Raw genomic sequence first — 21,758 nt, 5'->3', positions numbered from 1 at the left:
ATTTTTTTGCATTTTTGCCAAGAATGATTTTTTTCAAAAAATCAAAACTTTCGAACCACTGGACCAATTAAGACGTTCGACACATTAAATTAAAGCCAATTACTCTGATTTTGTAAAATACTACAGTTACAGAAAATTTGAATTATGTTTTCGTTATTATTGATTGTATTCGTTTTTTTACATTCACATTTTTTACATTTTACATTTAGCTTACATCGTTTCGGGACCAAGGGCGCCATATCTTTTTTATATTTTGTATGGAAAGCTAAGCATTACATACCTCCAGCAGCTAGACTAGGCTGGAGGTATGTAATTATAATCCAATTAATTGGCAAATGTGTTATTTTTTTTTCAATAAAGGCTAGCTAGTAGCCTTTAATTTGATATGTCGATCATCTGAATCGGTCCAGTAGTTCAAAAGTAATACATTTTTGAAAAAAGTCAATTTGGGGAAAAACGGGAAAAATGTATTTTTGAACCATCGGGTAACTTTGAAAAATCATAAATCAAAAACGAAAAAAACGCCTCCCTGGTTTCGAGATATGTTATGTAAAAAATCCGCTTTCCATAAAAATATAAAAAAATATAGCGCCCATGGTCCCGAAACCATGAAAACTATAAAAACAAATACAATCAATAATGACAAAACCAAATTCAGCGCAAGAGGTCAAGGATTTGACCACTGTCATACAGTGGAATTGCAGAGGCATCATCCCTAAACTAGACCAATTTAAATTTTTAGTTCACAGTTCTAACTGTGGTGTATTTTCTCTCTGTGAAACATGGCTTTGTTCAGCCGACGAGCTGAATTTTCACGATTTCAACATTATTCGCCTAGATCGTAACGACTCGTTTGGTGGCGTACTATTGGGGATAAAAAAACGTCACTCCTTCTATAGAGTCACTATTCCATCGATTACAGGCATTGAAGTTGTCGCTTGCCAGATACAAATCAATGGCAAAGAACTCTGCATTGCTTCGATATATATTCCTCCCAGGACTACGGTAGGCCGCCATCAGTTCTTTGATATTATCGAGGCATTGCCGGAGGCGCGGTTAATCTTAGGTGACTTCAACTCCCATGGAACAGCATGGGGGTCACTCTACGATGACAACCGTGCCATGTTGATTTATGATCTGTGCGACAACTTCAACATGACAGTTTTAAATACTGGGGAAGCAACTAGGATAGCCAACCCTCCTGCACGGGCAAGCATGCTAGACATATCTCTCTGCTCTTCTTCATTATCCCTGGATTACACATGGAAAGTAATCCAAGATCCCCACGGTAGTGATCACCTACCAATAATTTTATCGATCGCCAATGAATCAAAATCTAGTGAGTCAGTCGATATTGCGTATGACCTCACGAAGAATATTGACTGGAGAAAATTTGCAGAATTAATATCTAAAGCAATCATTTCGATGCATGAACTTCCTCCCCTTGAAGAGTATAATTTTATATCAAGTTTGATTTACGATAGCGCACTTCAAGCTCAAAAGAAACGTGTACCGGCTACCACTTTCCGACGTCGTCCTCCATCACTTTGGTGGGACAGGGAGTGTTCAAAGGTCTACCTTGAAAAATCATCCGCTTTCAAAAAATTCAGGAAAACTGGATTAGTGGAATGGTTTCGAAAGTACCAAGCTCTAGAAGCCAAACTAAAAGGTCTGATTAAAGCAAAAAAGCGTGGATATTGGCGGAAATTCGTCAATGGTTTGTCAAGGTAGACCGCTATGAGTACTTTTTGGAATACGGCTAGGAGAATGCGTGGCTGGAACCATACCAATGAAAGTGAGGAATACTCTGACCGTTGGATTTTCAAATTTGCAAGGAAGGTTTGTCCCGATTCTGTTCCTGCACAAAGCGTCGTACGCGATATTCCGCTCCAATGCGATTATGAGAATTTTTCGATGGTAGAATTCTCAATTGCCCTCCTCTCATGTAACAATTCAGCTCCGGGGTCGGACAAGATTAAATTCAGCGTTTGCTGAACTTGTTCAACAAGTTTCTGGAGCTGAATATTGTCCCGCATGACTGGAGACAAATGAGAGTGATAGCCATACGAAAACCCAACAAGCCGGCTTGCGATCACAACTCGTATAGGCCGATTGCAATGTTATCCTGTATTCGCAAATTGTTAGAGAAAATGATTCTACTTCGTTTGGACAAGTGGGTCGAAACGATCAATTTGCTGTCAAATACGCAGTTTGGCTTCCGCCGAGGTAAAGGGATGAATGATTGTCTCGCGCTGCTATCTTCTGAAATCCAAATCGCATTTGCTCGCAAAGAACAAATGGCTTCCGTTTTCCTCGATATCAAAGGGGCATTTGATTCAGTTTCCATGGAAATTCTCTCAGAGAAGCTTCATAATCGTGGACTTTCACCAATTCTGAATAATTTCCTATACAATTTACTGTCAGAAAAGCACATGAATTTCTCTCATGGCAACTCAAAATCTTCTCGTTACAGTTTTATGGGCCTACCGCAAGGCTCCTGCCTAAGCCCCCCCTTGTATAGTTTTTACGTCAATGATATGGATGATTGTCTAACTAGAGACTGCACGCTGAGACAACTTGCAGACGATGGAGTTATTTCCATCACGGGTACTAATCCCGTCGCTCTGCAAAAGTCGTTGCAAGATACCATGAACAATCTGTTCACGTGGGCCCTCAAGCTGGGTATCGAATTCTCTACGGAGAAAACTGAAATGGTCGTTTTTTCTAGGAAGCACGAACCCGCCCAATTCCAGCTTTACCTATCCGGCAAAACGATCCAACACTCTATGTTTTTCAAATACCTGGGTGTATATTTTGATTCTAAATGTACTGAAATATTAATATTCTTCATTCACCCGTTTGTTGTTGTTTACGTTAGTCACTGTTTGCGCTATTCGTCGATATTTTAAACCGTTTTTCATCGTGCAAGTTCATTGAATATTCGTATTTGTTATTTTACTGTGATTTCAACTTCGTTTGTGTTTAAATCGTGCTCTTGGAACATCAAACTTCGAACGACAATTCACTAAATTCGACAGTGAATTTTTGCTCATTTCGCAGAAGCAAGTAATAACACCAGCCACTGTCCCAACGTTCTTGTTTGATGCGAATCGAAAGGCGACGATGGCAAAGAAGATGTGTCAACAATGCAAATTGGAAGTGAACGATATTGATCCCGTACGCAGCGGTTTTTGCGAGGCCTATCTCCACATCAGCCAACATTGTTGTGGATTGAACAGTCGTGCCTTCCGTGACCCTCTCACCCAGGGAAAGATAATGTATATCTGCACTGAGTGTCGAATTGAATTGAATGGTCGGAGTTTTAAGCAGTACATGGATGACACTTCGAAATCCCAGGGCGATTCTTCTGTTACCTCGAAGGATTTAACGAGCCAAGTTCAACTGCTGGTCGATGCAGTCGACAAATTGGACAAGAAGGTTCACGGTATCTCGTTGGCTCAATCGTATGCGGGTGGTAGTAAGTCTAATTCATTGCTTACACCTATCGGTCGGACATGGCCTAAGCCAGGACTAAAGCGCCCTCGTGAGGAAAAATACGACTCGACTTCTTTGGCTACGGATCGCGGAACAAGATCTATAGACCTCAGCGATCTGTACATCGGCCCCATCGTACCTGCTCCGATTCCACCGAAATTTTGGTTGTATTTATCGGGATTTCAGCCTATGATTACTCTCGATGATGTGCAAAAAATTGTGACACGATGTCTTGACCTCTCTTCACCGTGTGACGTAATCCGGTTGGTCCCGAAAGGGAAAGATGACGCAAAAATGTCGTTCGTTTCGTTCAAAATTGGACTCGAGCCGGCGTTGCAAGAAAAGGCGCTACTTGCGTCAACCTGGCTGGACGGATTAGTGTTCAGGGAGTTTCTGGACCAATCAAAAAACTCTTTTCGGCCGACAAACAATTCTGGAGGCAACCACCAGACTCCGATTTAACGTATTGTACATCAGTTGTTGACGCTTCATCGATCATCGATTATCAGCTTCCGATTTCGATTTCTACCCGTCATCTTACCATTCTGGGACGCATCGAAATTAACACTGTGGAAGCCCCTCCTCTCCCTGCCACAGTCGAGCCGTTCCAGTCATCGAGCAGCAGTCGTCCCGGACCTGTGTGTAGGATCGGAGGAGGGGTCTTCCAAATCATCCCTGCTACAGCCAAGTTTCCATCGAACTCTATACGGATATCATGAACCGATGACAGCGATGATTCGTGAATTTTCTTTGGTGGAATCTGCGTTTGAGTTTGGAGAATCGTCAAACCGATTTAGGAATAGATTGAGGAGAGCATGACTGTTTTTATCTGTGTATTTATGTGGAGTTTCATGTATGTAAACTAGTCTAAGTTTTTATTCATTAACACAAACAGAATGTCGGATGAATTATACAATATACAATATACAATACAATACCTGGGGGAGACACATTGCGTATTTGAAACAGAAATGCCAGCAAAGAATCAATTTTCTCCAAACAATAACCGGAACATGGTGGGGTGCCCATCCAGGAGACCTCATTCAGTTGTACAAAACAACGATATTGTCAGTGTTAGAATATGGCAGTTTTTGCTTCCGATCAGCTGCCAGGATTCATATTCTCAAGCTGGAGAGGATACAATATCGTTGCTTGCGTATAGCCATGGGGTGTTTGCATTCGACACATACGATGAGTCTCGAAGTTTTGGCAGGAGTACCCCCGCTTACTCTTCGGTTCACAGAATTATCCTACAGATTTCTCATCCGTTGCAAGATCTTGAATCCATTGGTGATTGATAACTTCGAAAATCTACTACAACTGACTCCTCAGTCAAGTTTTATGTCTTTATACCATAAGTACCTTACCCACGACGTGCACCCTTCACCAGGCATCTCCAACCAAGTTTGCTTCCCATACTTTTGCAATTCCTCTGTCATTTTTTATCTGTCCATACGACAAAAAATCCATGGAATACCAGATCACCTACGCTCCAATGTTATTCCGTCGATATTTTCGGAAAAATATGGGAAAGTTGGATCTGATAAAATGTTCTTTACTGACGGTTCATACATAAACGGGTCCACTGGCTTCGACATCTTCAATGAAAATTCCAGTGCCTCTTTTTTTATTATAGGCAGACTTATCTCACTTCTTAACTAGGCGAACCTAGCCAGAATTTTCACCTGCCCCCGGGCTTCTGAATGCCAAAGGGGGACTAGGCTCTGCGGAATGCACGTATCTGCATGCTCGTGCTGTTTCAGTCCTGACCGAGGAATTGTCGGACAATCGCGCAGGTGCTAAGGATGACCGACTTTTGGATGCCGGCCAATTCCTTCTCCATGTTCAACACCTTGAGCGCTTCCAGAAGTGTCTTCGGGACAATTCCAGTTCCAGAGAGAACGACTGGAACAATTCTTGGGACCTCCCTTAGCCCCCACAGTTCCTTGAGCTCCACGGCCAATGGTCGGTACTTGCAGATTTTGCGACCGTGGGTCTCCTCCAGATTCTGGTTCAGTGGAATAGCGACATCGATGATGGTGACTTTGCGGTCGCTCTTGTCGTAAACCATTATATCTGGACGGTTGTGGTGGATCGAGAGGTCGGTCAGAACAGTGCGATCCCAGTACAGCTTGAAACGGTCATTTTCCAGGACAGGTGCAGGCAGGTACCGGTAGTTTGGTACGTTGTCTTCCAGTAGAGCACATTGGAGCGCCAGTTGACGATGAACAATACGGGCCACGTTGTTGTGGCGCTCGGTGTAGGCTGCGTTGGCCAAAACGGGACAGCCTCCCATAATGTGCTCTATGTTTTCACCTGGTTGATGGCACATCCGGCAAATGTCATCAACGTCTTGATGCCAGACGTACCGCCTGCAGTTTCTCGTCGGCATTATCCTGTCCTGGATGGCTATCATGTCGGCTTCTACTACTGAAGAGAGTTCACCACGCGTTAGCCACAGATTAGATGCGGCCTTGTCGACGTGTGGCCGATCCAGTTGATGGGGGTGGGCACCATGCACTGCCTTCTGCTTCCAAGCTGCAATCTTCTCCCCCACTGTCTGCAGATTGCAGTTGAGTTGGTACTCCGCTTGCGCCAAGTGCAGAGCGCTGTATCCTCTGTCGGCGGCGCAGACAGCCCGGTATAGCGCGTTTTGGTTGGCACGTTCTGCGAAGTACTCGCGCAGTTGTCGTACCTGGGCAACACACAGTGCAGATATGTCGACTATTCCAAGTCCCCCTTCTTTGCGTGGTAGTGAAACTCTCTCCAGTGCCGATTGAGGATGGTGCATTCCGGCCTTTTTAAATGCTTTCCTCATCCTCCTCTCAAGGTCCTCTAGGTCAGTTTTGCTCCATTTGACTACACCAAAACTGAAGGTCAGCAGGGGAACCGCGAATGTGTTGATCGCGCGTACCTTGTTCCCCGCGTTGAGGAAAGTCCTCAGGACACAGTTCACTCGACTCAAGAACTTGTCTCGCAGCTCCGTCTTGATGTCGGAGTGGCGAATCCCGGTGAGCTGTCGGAATCCAAGATATTTATAGGATTCGCCACGAACCATGTCTCTTATGAACTCGCCGTCATAGACCTCGTAACCTCCGGATTCGGTAAGCTGCCCTTTCAGCAGATGGACACAGCGGCACTTGTCAAGGCCGAACTCCATGCAGATGTCCCTGCTTATGTCTTCGACAACCCGGATAGCTACACCTAGACGCTGACGTGAATCAGCGTAGACCTTGAGATCATCCATGTAGAAGGTATGGGTCACTTCTTCGTGGGCGCCGTTGCCATACCTTATTTTATAGCCATGACCGTTTCTATTGAGCGTCCTACTGAGGGGGTTCAGTGCCAGACAAAACCAAAGCGGGCTGAAAGAGTCGCCTTGGAATATCCCCCTCTTTATCTGCAGCGTTCTAGACTGCAACACATTTTCCCCATCACTGAGGTGCAGAGACGTACTCCAGTGCCTCATCGCATGCTGCAGGAACCTAACGACGACGGGATCAATTTTGTAGAGCTCCAATACCCGGACGAGAAACGAGTGAGGTATGGAGTCATAAGCCTTCCTGTAATCGATATAGGCCATACTTAGGTTCCGCTGGTTATATACCGCCTGGCCGACTATGGCTGCGTCGATGATGGCCTGGTCTTTGCAGCCATGCGTATTTTTCCTGCATCCTTTCTGCTCTTCTGCGATGATGTGATGCTGTTCGCAGTGAGCAGAAACTTTGGCGGTAATTATGCTGCTCAGTATTTTGTACAGACTCGATAGGCACGTTATCGGTCTGTACTTTGATGGGTTCAATGTGTTGCTGTCTTTCGGGAGGAGGAAGGTGACGCCACGGGTGGCGAATTCAGGAAGGTTGTGTGGGTCACGTAGCACCTTGTTGAAGCACTCAGCTATCTTTGGATGTGCGACGGTCAGCTTCTTGTGCCAAAAGTTCTGGACACCATCGGGGCCCGGTGCTGCCCAGTTCCTCAGGTACCGCGAGGCTTCGCGGACATCGTTCTCTCCGACGATGATAGCTGGCATCTCTCCAATTTCACCACAACTCTCCTCCTCCCGTCTTAACCACATTTGCCCGTCGCGATGTTCTACTGGGGTCTCCCAGATACCAGCCCAGAAGTTCGTCACATCGCTAATATCTGGCAAACCTTCGCGGTAGTCGGGCTTCTCGTCGCTAATGTGGTCGTAGAACGCTTTCTCGTTATCTCTGAACATCCGATTTTGTTCCTGGCGCTTTGCAGAGTCAGAGTAACGTTTCAGCCGTTTTGTAAGGACGCTCAATTGCTGTACCAGTGTGTCGAGTTTTTCCGTCAGCTGGTGAGCTCCCAGCTGGCGAAGTTCAGTAGGCCGCACGATCACAGCAACTTGGCGACATAATTTCGCCGATCTGCTGCCTCTTTTGTACGCCATCAGTCTTCCAATTGCGGCGCGCTTGTTTAGGATCCGTTGCTCCAATCTCCTTCGCCATGGAGGCTCACGCCTTTCACGGAGATGTTGGAGCAGTCCGCCTCTTGGCCTAATACGGTATCCTAAACTTTTGGCGGTCGCCACAGCAGCACAGTAAACTTTCAGTTGCAGCTCCTCCATGTTCTCAGCATCAACCAAGTGCAGCGGAAGAACGTGCTCGTTCATGAGCTTTACTGCACTTGTCAGCCTGCGGGAATGCTGCAACTTCGGGATCCTGGGGCGCGACAATGGGTCTGTGTCGCGGAACTGTGAGATCGCCTCGTCGTAGTGGAAGACCAGATCGCGTAGTAGTTGTTGATCTGGCTGTGGGTCTTCCGGCTCAGGGGGTTGTTGTACTGTGGCCTCCACTGGCGCTGATTCGCGTGCCCCACTCGCGAATGAATTGCTCAGCCGTACTGAACTTCGTCTCGACACATCGCTTGCTCTGTTGTTCCTGGAGCTTATTTCTCTCTGCACCTGCTGCTTGATCTCGTCGATTTGCGTTTGGGAGAGCATGTTGTTGCGTACTATCGCTCTACGCCTCGCGTTCATCGCGTTCTGATCAAGCCTCCCGACGAACTCTGGATACGCTTCCTCGAACATTGTTAGTATTCGAGGGCGACCGCTCATGTCCGTCTCCAAAGCAGTGCAGATGTAATAGGCGCGGATCACGAATTCATTCATTTCGTGTGTCCACATGATCCGGCGCCTAGTGGTACCCACAAGTGTGGACGACTGTCGTCTGGCAGTCGCAACACGTCTCGTAGGCGCAGCGTTTCTTGGGTGATGTCGATGGCTGCTGTTTCCGTGTGGCGGTAGCTCTTCGGGTTGAACCCAGCTGGTGGCCCGCTCTTGCACATCGCCCTCCAGCCGCTGGCCGCTCGCTCTTACACCCGTTCCAGGACCAGCTCCAGTTCGGGGACCCTCCTCGGGTGATCGCATTCTAATTAATCTTCGTGATCGTAGCTCCATGTTATTGGGTGTATCTCCTTTGCCCGGGAGACAGCGGGTTGGCAAGGCCTCCATGACCCGGGAGGCCTTCCCCGGGAGAGATATAGCGCTCTGACTCGCTCGCACCCCCTCACTTAGCCACTTTCGACACCCGTTCTCGGAGCCAAGACCAGGTGTGTGTTTCCAGTTCACGCCCGATCTAAAAATGTCGTCATATGATCTTCGTGGAGGCGTGAGATAGGAACATTTGAGACCAACAGGCAGGCTCCTACCCTATGTTGATCCCCATTTGAGAACCTACTTAGCTTCTGATACGCTCACCTACGACTAGCTAACCAAGGAATCGAATATGTCTGGACGCGGAAAAGGAGGCAAAATCAAGGGCAAGTCTAAGTCCCGCTCGAATCGGGCCGGACTCCAGTTCCCGGTGGGCCGTATTCATCGTCTGCTCAAGAGAGGAAACTACGCCGAGCGGGTGGGAGGAGGAGCCCCCGTTTATCTGGCCGCCGTGATGGAGTATTTGAGTGCCGAAGTGTTGGAGTTGGCCGGCAACGCAGCTCGGGACAACAAGAAATCTAGAATAATCCCGCGCCATCTACAGTTAGCCATTCGGAACGACGAAGAACTGAACAAACTGCTTTCGGGAGTCACCATCGCTCAGGGTGGTGTTCTGCCGAACATTCAGGCCGTTTTGTTGCCCAAGAAGACTGAGAAGAAAGCACAATAGAGCTTAGTGCCGCATTGGAACAACAGGACATTGTGGAATACCACAATGTGGCCCACAAATTTTTTTTTTAACAGACTTATCTCACTTCTTAACTAGGCGAACCTAGCCAGAATTTTCACCTGCCCCCGGGCTTCTGAATGCCAAAGGGGGACTAGGCTCTGCGGAATGCACGTATCTGCATGCTCGTGCTGTTTCAGTCCTGACCGAGAAATTGTCGGACAATCGCGCAGGTGCTAAGGATGACCGACTTTTGGATGCCGGCCAATTCCTTCTCCATATTCAACACCTTTAGCGCTTCCAGAAGTGTCTTCGGGACAATTCCAGTTCCAGAGAGAACGACTGGAACAATTCTTGGGACCTCCCTTAGCCCCCACAGTTCCTTGAGCTCCACGGCCAATGGTCGGTACTTGCAGATTTTGCGACCGTGGGTCTCCTCCAGATTCTGGTTCAGTGGAATAGCGACATCGATGATGGTGACTTTGCGGTCGCTCTTGTCGTAAACCATTATATCTGGCCGGTTGTGGTGGATCGAGAGGTCGGTCAGAACAGTGCGATCCCAGTACAGCTTGAAACGGTCATTTTCCAGGACAGGTGCAGGCAGGTACCGGTAGTTTGGTACGTTGTCTTCCAGTAGAGCACATTGGAGCGCCAGTTGTCGATGAACAATACGGGCCACGTTGTTGTGGCGCTCGGTGTAGGCTGCGTTGGCCAAAACGGGACAGCCTCCCATAATGTGCTCTATGTTTTCACCTGGTTGATGGCACATCCGGCAAATGTCATCAACGTCTTGATGCCAGACGTACCGCCTGCAGTTTCTCGTCGGCATTATCCTGTCCTGGATGGCTATCATGTCGGCTTCTACTACTGAAGAGAGTTCACCACGCGTTAGCCACAGATTAGATGCGGCCTTGTCGACGTGTGGCCGGTCCAGTTGATGGGGGTGGGCACCATGCACTGCCTTCTGCTTCCAAGCTGCAATCTTCTCCTCCACTGTCTGCAGATTGCAGTTGAGTTGGTACTCCGCTTGCGCCAAGTGCAGAGCGCTGTATCCTCTGTCGGCGGCGCAGACAGCCCGGTATAGCGCGTTTTGGTTGGCGCGTTCTGCGAAGTACTCGCGCAGTTGTCGTACCTGGGCAACACACAGTGCAGATATGTCGACTATTCCAAGTCCCCCTTCTTTGCGTGGCAGTGAAACTCTCTCCAATGCCGATTGAGGATGGTGCATTCCGGCCTCTTTGAATGCTTTCCTCATCGTCCTCTCAAGGTCCTCTAGGCCAGTTTTGCTCCATTTGACTACACCAAAACTGAAGGTCAGCAGGGGAACCGCGAATGTGTTGACCTTGTTCCCCGCGTTGAGGAAAGTCCTCAGGACACAGTTCACTCGACTCAAGAACTTGTCTCGCAGCTCCGTCTTGATGTCGGAGTGGCGAATCCCGGTGAGCTGTCGGAATCCAAGATATTTATAGGATTCGCCACGAACCATGTCTCTTATGAACTCGCCGTCATAGACCTCGTAACCTCCGGATTCGGTAAGCTGCCCTTTCAGCAGATGGACACAGCGGCACTTGTCAAGGCCGAACTCCATGCAGATGTCCCTGCTTATGTCTTCGACAACCCGGATAGCTACACCTAGACGCTGACGTGACTCAGCGTAGACCTTGAGATCATCCATGTAGAAGGTATGGGTCACTTCTTCGTGGGCGCCGTCGCCATACCTTATTTTATAGCCATGACCGTTTCTATTGAGCGTCCTACTGAGGGGGTTCAGTGCCAGACAAAACCAAAGCGGGCTGAAAGAGTCGCCTTGGAATATCCCCCTCTTTATCTGCAGCGTTCTAGACTGCAACACATTTTCCCCATCACTGAGGTGCAGAGACGTACTCCACTGCCTCATCGCATGCTGCAGGAACCTAACGACGACGGGATCAATTTTGTAGAGCTCCAATACCCGGACGAGAAACGAGTGAGGTATGGAGTCATAAGCCTTCCTGTAATCGATATAGGCCATACTTAGGTTCCGCTGGTTATATACCGCCTGGCCGACTATGGCTGCGTCGATGATGGCCTGGTCTTTGCAGCCATGCGTATTTTTCCTGCATCCTTTCTGCTCTTCTGCGATGATGTGATGCTGTTCGCAGTGAGCAGAAACTTTGGCGGTAATTATGCTGCTCAGTATTTTGTACAGACTCGATAGGCACGTTATCGGTCTGTACTTTGATGGGTTCAATGTGTTGCTGTCTTTCGGGAGGAGGAAGGTGACGCCACGGGTGGCGAATTCAGGAAGGTTGTGTGGGTCACGTAGCACCTTGTTGAAGCACTCAGCTATCTTTGGATGTGCGACGGTCAGCTTCTTGTGCCAAAAGTTCTGGACACCATCGGGGCCCGGTGCTGCCCAGTTCCTCAGGTACCGCGAGGCTTCGCGGACATCGTTCTCTCCGACGATGATAGCTGGCATCTCTCCAATTTCACCACAACTCTCCTCCTCCCGTCTTAACCACATTTGCCCGTCGCGATGTTCTACTGGGGTCTCCCAGATACCAGCCCAGAAGTTCGTCACATCGCTAATATCTGGCAAACCTTCGCGGTAGTCGGGCTTCTCGTCGCTAATGTGGTCGTAGAACGCTTTTTCGTTATCTCTGAACATCCGATTTTGTTCCTGGCGCTTTGCAGAGTCAGAGTAACGTTTCAGCCGTTTAGTTAGGACGCTCAATTGCTGTACCAGTGTGTCGAGTTTTTCCGTCAGCTGGTGAGCTCCCAGCTGGCGAAGTTCAGTAGGCCGCACGATCACAGCAACTTGGCGACATAATTTCACCGATCTGCTGCCTCTTTTGTACGCCATCAGTCTTCCAATTGCGGCGCGCTTGTTTAGGATCCGTTGCTCCAATCTCCTTCGCCATGGAGGCTCACGCCTTTCACGGAGATGTTGGAGCAGTCCGCCTCTTGGCCTAATACGGTATCCTAAACTTTTGGCGGTCGCCACAGCAGCACAGTAAACTTTCAGTTGCAGCTCCTCCATGTTCTCAGCATCAACCAAGTGCAGCGGAAGAACGTGCTCGTTCATGAGCTTTACTGCACTTGTCAGCCTGCGGGAATGCTGCAACTTCGGGATCCTGGGGCGCGACAAAGGGTCCGTGTCGCGGAACTGTGAGATCGCCTCGTCGTAATGGAAGACCAGATCGCGTAGTAGTTGTTGATCTGGCTGTGGGTCTTCCGGCTCAGGGGGTTGTTGTACTGTGGCCTCCACTGGTGCTGATTCGCGTGCCCCACTCGCGAATGAATTGCTCAGCCGTACTGAACTTCGTCTCGACACATCGCTTGCTCTGCTTGTTCTGGAGCTTAGTTCTCTCTGCACCTGCTGCTTGATCTCGTCGACTTGCGTTTGGGAGAGCATATTGTTGCGTACAATCGCTCTACGCCTCGCGTTCATCGCGTTTTGGTCAAGCCTCCCAACGAACTCTGGATACGCTTCCTCGAACATTGATAGTATTCGAGGGCGACCGCTCATGTCCGTCTCCAAAGCAGTGCAGATGTAATAGGCGCGGATCACGAATTCATTCATTTCGTGTGTCCACATGATCCGTCGCCTAGTAGTACCCACAAGTGTGGACGACTGTCGTCTGACAGTCGCAACACGCCTCGTAGGCGCAGCGTTTCGTTGGTGATGTCGATGGCTGCTGTTTCCGTGTGGCGGTAGCTCTTCGGGTTGAACCCGGCTGGTGGCCCGCTCTTGCACATCGCCCTCCAGCCGCTGGCCGCTCGCTCTTACGCCCGTTCCAGGACCAGCTCCAGTTCGGGGACCCTCCTCGGGCGATCGCATTCTGAGTATTCTTCGTGAACGTAGCTCCATTTTCTGGGTGTATCTCGTTTGCCCGGGAGACAGCGGGTTGGCAAGGCCTCCATGACCCGGGAGGCCTTCCCCGGGAGAGATATAGCGCTCTGACTCGCTCGCACCCCCTCACTTAGCCACTTTCGACACCCGTTCTCGGAGCCAAGACCAGGTGTGTGTTTCCAGTTCACGCCCGATCTAAAAATGTCGTCATATGATCTTCGTGGAGGCGTGAGATAGGAACATTTGAGACCAACAGGTAGGCTCCTACCCTAGTGTTGATTTTTTTTTTTTTTTTTTTTTTTTTTGTTTAAATTACATTTTATTTCAGCATGTTAGTTACAATTAACAATTGACAATTAAAATTACTACGTATACTTATTGCTATATTATCCTACTATCATTATACTTTGTCTGTCTTTCTATTTTATTACTCTATCCTCCTAGCATATGTTCAAGTTAATTCCGAAAATATTTTTAAACGTTTGTTTATTATTCCATCTCATTTCTCTTAACTCCTTTTGGAATACATATAAGCTTGATCTGGGATAAAATTTCAAATTATGTGACATTGCTCTAATACATAGGAATAAAGCTGCATTTTCATTCTTTTTCCTTGTGTCGATCTCGAATGATAAAATATCTTCCAAACTTTCCATTTTTAAGCCACAAAATCTTTCAACTGCATTCAACGTCCAATTAGAGATAATCCGAGATTGAGGGCATTCAGTTATTCTGTGTAGATTGTTGTCTTCACCTGCACACAGTTCGCAAGAGTTGTCTGTTAATTGTCCAATATTATAAGTCAACAATTTATCCCTGTTCGGAACTAAATTGTTACAAAGACTGAACATTCTCGCACGGTCTTCTGTTGGGATGAAATTGTAACTTATGTTTTTCCAAATAATTCCCCAAAGGATTGAAGGATGATCGTTTTTTATTTTCGGTATAGTATTTTTCTCAGTTATAAAATGTCTGTAAATTGATAGAGTGCTGTTTAGTTTATTATCTTGTTTGACTATGCGCATCTCTTCTATCCAATCTCTGAATATTCGTGGCAATTGTTGTATCCTCTGGTATGACAGTAAATATTGCTCTGTTGGATCATTTATATTATACAAAACATTCTTGATGAAAAGAGATTTCATTTTTAATTCGGAGTCCACCAACCTAATTCCCCCTACACTATAGTCAAGATATAATTGATCACGGTGAGTTTTAAACATATAACCAGCCCATAAGAATCTTAATGCTGCCGTGTTGATAGAATCGATATGTTTTTTGAAAGGGGGGAATAATTGCGATGTATACCAGAACTTTGAAAGAATAAATGCGTTTAGTAACCAGCTTTTTTGAATCAAATTGAGTCTTCTCGTACTATGAATTTGTAGAGTGTATTTTACGTTAGAAAGTATTCTATTATAGTTTAAATTGATTGTTTCGCTAATACTACTTGTGAATTCAACTCCTAGTATTTTCAATTTCCGAGTCTCGCGAATCATTTGAGGACCCAATCTTGCGTTATTTATTCTCATATAAACCGACTTTTCATAATTCATTTTAATGTTTCCAAATGATTCAAAGGAGTTTAGAATTTGGATTAGTAAATCGAACTCCTGATCATACTTAATGAAAATATTAATGTCGTCGGCGTATGCGATAGTTTTAATGAACTTATCGTAAATAAGTACACCCGCAATGCCATCACTTATTTTCCTCAGTAGAGGTTCAATGTACAGAACGAAGAGTAACATGCTCAACGGACATCCCTGTCTCACGGAAGAACGAATGCTTAATTCATCTGTAAGAAATCCATTGAAAAGAACTCGTGAAGAGGCATTGCTATAAAGGTTTTTTATACATGCGATAAAGCTGGCAGGAAAATTAAATTTTTCTAAGATTTTCCATAAATATAAATGATTAACCTTATCAAAAGCTTTTTGTAAGTCAATGCTAACTAATGCTCCTTTAAACCGTAAAGTATCGTTTGCCCGTAAAATGATCCGTCTGATATTTTTCAAATTGTCCGAGCAGGATCGGTTAACTTTGCAAGCTGATTGTTCACAACCCAACAAATCTTCTATGAAGGTTTGAATTCTGGTAGCAATGATTTTTGTGAACCATTTGTAGTCACAATTCAGTAAGCTAATCGGCCTGTACTGGTTTAAATCGTGTTTATCGCCGTTTTTATGAATAAGTGTGATTATACCAGCTGTAAATTCTTTTGTGGGCTTGACAGTCCCAGATAAATAAGAATTAAATATATTCATCAAATCTTCTTTTACTAAATCAAAATGTTTTAAATAAAATTCATAATTGAGACCATCTGGCCCAGGAGATTTTTTTTTCGTACACATTTTCAAAACATCTCGCATCTCATCCACAGTTATGGGTTTTATCAAACTTCTTTGCTGCTCGTCATTCAATTGCCGTGTAATGTGATTCAACGGATCGTCTGTTGAATGATTTGAGGGATTATTGTCCGAAACTTGTTGAAACTGTTTTGAATAATAATCATGAATTATTATTTTAAGCCGAGTGGGATCACCAGTTATCACGTTGCCTTCCTTTAGTTTTAAATTATTGCTCTGACTATTTCTTTGTAGTTGAGCAGATACTTGGAAAACATTTGATAATTCTCCTTGCATAAGCGAAAAATTGTCAAATTTGCGGCAGTGATGTTTCAACCTGTCGTTCTCTATTTCAATTAGACGCGATTTTACTAAGCTGATATCACTATTTACATCTTCTCCGGAGCATCTTCTTCTATGTAAATTTCTCAAAATCTCATGAAAATAGATTTTGGAATTTGAAATTCTTCGGTTATTCGACCAACTTTCGCTTTTGTAAAATTGTTTACATTTACTTTTCATAACTAAGTTCCACCACGCATTTTTGTCTGTTGTGTATAAAAGTCTACTACGTACATTTGAATAAGTAGATGCAAATTTGTCAGCTATTGAATCATTCTCTAAAATAGTAGAGTTTATTTTCCAATACCCCCTTCCTCTCCGTGAGAAAGACTCCGGATTAATTTTTACCTTCAAAACGATCGCACAGTGATCTGAAAAAGGAACTGGAATCGTTTCTGCATTCATCACCATTTTTACAAAATTAGAGGGCCCATAAAAACGGTCCAGTCGCGACGCGACACCTGATCGGAAGAACGAGAACTCATTCTTTTTTAGTTCAAGCAAAACGTCCTTCCAGTGAAATGAATCAACTAGCCTTTTCAGGCCAGTAGAGAAATTTTTTACTAATCCCGTGCAGTCGAACGAGTTCAATATGCAATTGAAATCACCTCCAAGTACTGAATATTCAATCTCTGATTTACTCAAATGAACCGTTAAATTATTTAAGAACAAATCGTCTCTCTCTTTCTTTTTGTTTGTTCCCGAAAAGGCGTATACATTCACATAATTGATATTGTTCACGACAATAGAAGATATTCGACCATTCGGATCAAGCACCACATTCTTAAACTCAAACAATTTCCTCAATAGAATACCGGTACCCATACCCAGCTCATTCATATTTACAATAGAGTGATGAGACGGAATAAAGGAAAGATTTTCATAACAAAGCTCTTGAACAAACACTAGATCGATATCATGATTCCATATGAAATCTCTCAATAAGTTCTGGTTAATTGTCGTCGTAGTGCTATTCAAGTTAATTGTAGCTATTTTAAGGACGTAGTTCATTTTTTTCCAACAATGCAGCGGAGCCTCTCATTATTCTTAACAGATTATCACTGCTCGATCCACTGGTCAAAAGTTTTACTCCAAGCCAGTGTCAAATTATCGGGATATATAACGTACCTGGTTACTAATGCCTACATCTAATTCATCATCTGCTCGCGCTCTCCTGCTTTGCTCGGTTACGGTGCTGGTTCATTCATTTTCAAGATCTGATCTATTTTGTTCGGCTTCGGGTCCAGTTCATTGACAATGTTCGGCTTCGTGTTAAGACTATTCTTATAATTCGACATCAGCTTCAACCTCATTTGTCACCACGTGTTCACTCATCCTTGGCTATCGATGTAGGGGAAGTCTGCTGATCACTGCATGTTGTCGCGGTTTTCCGGGGAGTTGCTGAACGGGATCGCCTTTGCTGAATTTGTGCCAGAATGGGTTCTCTTGGAATAGCGAAGATTTTCTTCGCTCCCGTTTGTCCTGAACCAGCTGGGTCGGCTGTTTGCCCAGTTTGATTTCTTGTCCGTTTCAACTGCTCCTTTGATTTGATCACCTGCCACCCCGCTCCATTTTCCTCGTTTTTCTGAATATTATCGACTTCCATGTCGCCATTGCTTTGGCCAGGAAGATTCGGGAACTCTTCCGGTCGGATTATAGACTGACGGTTTGCCACGTCATTGACGAGGCACGAACTACTTCCGCCGCCGCTGCCATTTCCGCTGATGCTGTCATTGCCATTCGATCCCTTGTTGTTCGCATTTGATCCCAAGCGATCGTTTACCGAAGGACGTTTCGGACAATCTACTTTCAGATGTTCTGTCGAGCCGCAAGAGAAGCATTTGTTCTGCAATCCGTCGTAGTACACCCTTGCCTTGATGTGCTGAATGAACACCTGCGCAGGTATTTCTTCCTTTACTTCCAAATGGATACCGCGTACTCCAGTCCATATTGGAAATCCGCTATTCGCATGGAAGCGTTCTCTAATCATCTGCTGAATGGTTCTGTATTTTTCAAAGACAGCCGCGATGTGTTTATCCTCCACTTCTGGTGGCAATCCGAAAACCCGGATGTACTTGAACGTTCCGCCCGCCGCCGAAACAGCAACTTGAAGCGTTGTTCCATTCTCGTACTCGAACGTGACGACTGGTCCTAGTTCCATCAGAACACGTTTCGTGATCCGCTCTGACTGAAACTTCACCATAATGCTGTAGTCCTCTCTGTACATCGCAGATAGCATTTCACTGTCCCATCCTTGCTTACGGAAGAAGCTAAACATTTCCTGGTTCGACGGATTAAAACTTTTGGAGCCAAAATGTAACTTCACCGTGTTTTGGCGGACGATTGCCTTATCCATTTCCAAAATGTTTCCTTTCAACTACAGATGAGGTTATGTTATCCGGGAGAAGTCGCGTGTTGAATTATATCGCACAATGAATGTATTGTTTATTAATCAGAAGAGAGTTAGCTGATAAGCGTCCGTCTCGCATGAGATCTGAGCGTAAACTGTTTCAAACTCAAAGATCCTTGTTCCGTGTATGTCGCAGAAATGGGTGCGATATACTATGCTCTAGGGATCATTGAAACACTGCCCATCGACCATTATTTTATTTTTTCAGACAGTCTCAGCTCAATAGAGGCAATCCGCTCAATGAAAGTTGATAAACGCTCATCTTATTTCCTAACAAGAATAAGACATCTATTGAGTGTTTTGGGCGAATTTTCCATTTTATTTAATGCTCAATATTTACTTTATCTAAATGTCTTTTTTATCTGGCACTTATCTGGAATGTACGGGCAATCAAAATCAATAAAATTGTCTTCGATTGCAAAATTTCAATTACGAACAACACATTGTAATGCTAACCTCGAGCCGACCGCGAGTAATCGGTTACATATTACTAACATAGATCATAAGAAAAACTGTCAAAATATTGAACTCCGGCCCGTCAGGCTAACGCCATATGAGCCTTGATAAAAATATATATTTTGGAAAAAAAACCAAAACGTGAAATTGTTGCAAGCGTAGCATTTTTCCAAGAATGACTAGCTTATAAGCTTTAATTTGATATGTCGACCATTTAAATCGGTTCAGTAGTTCACAAGTTATGAATTTTTAAAAAATGTCATTTTTGGAAAAAGGGGAAAAAGGATATTTCGATATTTCGGATCGCCCTTAAAGAAAAATGGTCAGCCTAAAAAAAAAATCGGGTCTAATGGCTTGCGACAAAGAACAAAATTTCCACTTCTCACGGAAATCTGAGAACCACTATATCGGTTTGACATGGAATGGCTGTATATGTTTATTTAGGCTCATTTGGAGTTAGCCTGACGCGCCCGGGAGTTCAATTTTTTGACAATTTTGCTTAATGACTATGTTAGTTATATGTAACCGATTACTCGCGGTTGATTCGAGGTTAGCATTACAATGTGTTGTTCGTAATTGAAATTTTGCAATCGAAGACAATTTTATTGATTTTGATTGCCCGTACATTCCAGATAAGTGCCAGATAAAAAAGACATTTAGATAAAGTAAATATTGAGCATTAAAGAAAATGGAAAATCTCCCCAAGAAACACTATTTCAACTTTTCAGATAATCCCAATGGAGCCAGTTCAGACAAATAGGTAGTAAATTCTAAAGGATTTCAACAATTCAGTTTGAGTCTCAGCACCATTCGCAACTATCAGAACATTGCAAATCAATTCGAATATTTGAAAAGGGAACAAATAGAGCAACCATTTTTTCGTTATGAATCCAATGATATTGGGAGCATATCCTACTTACTTTTTCTTCGCCCCTCATACGAGTCAACCGAGTTGATGGCACTTTTTGGTAGTTCTGAAACGAAGAAAACACTGATTACTATAAAATCGAACATACCGAGCGAAAAACAACACTGCGGGAGTGTGAAAGAAACACGCATTCGAGCATTTACGGCTTGTTTCTTCCATTGAGGCACCTGGGGGCAAATTAGAAAACGAAAGGAAAAATCACAAAAGAAAAGGGTGTCTCGATTAGACATCGGAAAGCAATCCTTACTGTAGAGTTTGATAGTGCCATCGGTTTCCCCCAGGGAATTTTTAGCGATACACTTGTAGGCTCCGAAATCCGCCTGGCTCACAACCTTGATGCTCAGCTTCATCACCACTTTGTATGCGTTGTCTATAAGAACCGGTTCGTATTTGCCACCTGCAATATCCGAGCGTATCCGTTTCCGGTCCCATAGCATCCAGATGAAGAAGACGGCGTCAAATTAGAAAGAATAGAGGAGAACGGTTTAGAAATGATATCTAATAGAAGAAAAGAATGCGGAGAACGAAAAGTAAGTGGAAGCAAAATTTGTTAAATTTGCATAATCGCAGTGGTGTGATTTTCCCACTGAATGGGAAATCGCATACGGATGAGGTGGTTAGTAGAAGATATCGCAGAATACTTTCATGTGCTGACATGCGGTGCTGATCAAAATCAGGTGTTTATTTGATGAGTAATGATTTTTTTCAATAAATTTCTGTCATATTATCGTATAACATAACGATGTAACAATTTTCTAGATATTAACATATGACAAAATAAGCCAATATTCAGCATAACGTCACAATAAAAGACTCCAAAGCAGATCGCACAAATCTAGCGAAACAGACAAAACTGTGTGACAACCATGCGAACAGAAATAAAACCAGTCATATAAATCCGAATGCAAATTGGGGATGTTCATCCTTAAAAACCACAAGCCTCGACGATGCTAGAAGAATTTAAATTGGATCATTCCGGACCGAGGAAAGCTCCTGAAGAATTTTTACAGAGATTTTCGTTGGGAAATCATCTGCTCCCGCACAAGCAAATGACCTCATTATAGAAAGTGATTCACACATCCACGAAGACATTTGTCGAATCACGCGCGGAAAAACGGATTCCCGCCACGATTCAAAGTTCGCAAATGTTCACAACCTTGACAAAGAGAAACGTAATTAAATTAACCTAATTTCAGGTCAATTAAGATATTATATTTTCTTGACTTGGCACCCTACCAAATTGCTCCAACTCGGTTTTCGCCTTTCGTGTATCCATATGAGGCAATCTCTGTCGAGAGGGGGAAAGATACATAAATTTGGCTTATCAGTTCGATACCCGTGGAAGAAAACATTCCACCCCGTAAAGCTAGCCCTCGAACTGAGTGTTTTGGAATCCGACTCCGTGTCTCGCATAAATCTATAAGCATGATTTTCCATTACAGCATGAAAACTCAACCACTTTGACTCGAGTGTTCTACGCATCGCACCGCAATAAATCGACGTTGAACTTTGCTAATCGATCAAGTTAAATAATTTGTTTACTCAATAGACATACACTATTTGTTTGTTATATGCAATTTTCGAGCCATACAATTTACATAGCTTTGCAAACAATCATAATCTGGAATAATTTGAAATAATTTGGTCTCATATTCGCCGATTTGTTCTCAACACACTTTTATGTGAAGACACGCTTTGAAATGTTTACTAACTTAGAGACACAAAATTTCAAAAAAAGTTTTCAACGTGAGATACTAAAACTATTACAAATCCCTTAAGTTTGCTATGAGCATGCAGTTTTCAGCTTATGGTATCACTTTCA

At 44.5% G+C, this 21,758-nt stretch overlaps 2 protein-coding genes across 6 annotated transcripts in view; one reads left to right on the top strand and one right to left on the bottom strand.

Annotated features, from left to right (window-relative positions):
• The window catches only part of LOC129775028 (neurotrimin-like), a 176,034-nt gene that overhangs the window by 27,680 nt on the left and 126,596 nt on the right, over positions 1–21,758 (bottom strand). For all 5 annotated transcript variants that reach the window (XM_055779190.1, XM_055779192.1, XM_055779188.1 and 2 more), the window contains exons 8-9: positions 20,184–20,333; positions 19,929–19,982 (exon numbers count right to left, since the gene is read on the bottom strand). In XM_055779190.1, coding sequence (XP_055635165.1) covers positions 19,929–19,982; positions 20,184–20,333 — 204 coding nt within the window. The remainder of the gene's footprint in view (positions 1–19,928; positions 19,983–20,183; positions 20,334–21,758) is intronic.
• LOC129775030 (histone H2A-like) lies at positions 9,207–9,662 on the top strand. The gene has a single exon (XM_055779193.1). The coding sequence runs from the start codon at positions 9,246–9,248 to the stop codon at positions 9,621–9,623; it is 378 nt and encodes a 125-aa protein (XP_055635168.1). The 5' UTR covers positions 9,207–9,245; the 3' UTR covers positions 9,624–9,662.

The sequence above is a fragment of the Toxorhynchites rutilus genome, chromosome 3 (assembly GCF_029784135.1).
Source record: "Toxorhynchites rutilus septentrionalis strain SRP chromosome 3, ASM2978413v1, whole genome shotgun sequence".
NCBI classification, from domain to species: Eukaryota; Metazoa; Arthropoda; class Insecta; order Diptera; family Culicidae; genus Toxorhynchites; species Toxorhynchites rutilus.
Note: the sequence above shows the minus strand (reverse complement) of the source record. Positions and strands in the feature narration are given on the sequence as shown.

Coding starts and splice junctions, on each gene's coding strand:
- LOC129775030 (XM_055779193.1), top strand. CDS start 9,246: ATGTCTGGACGCGGAAAAGGAGGCAAAATCAAGGGCAAGTCTAAGTCC.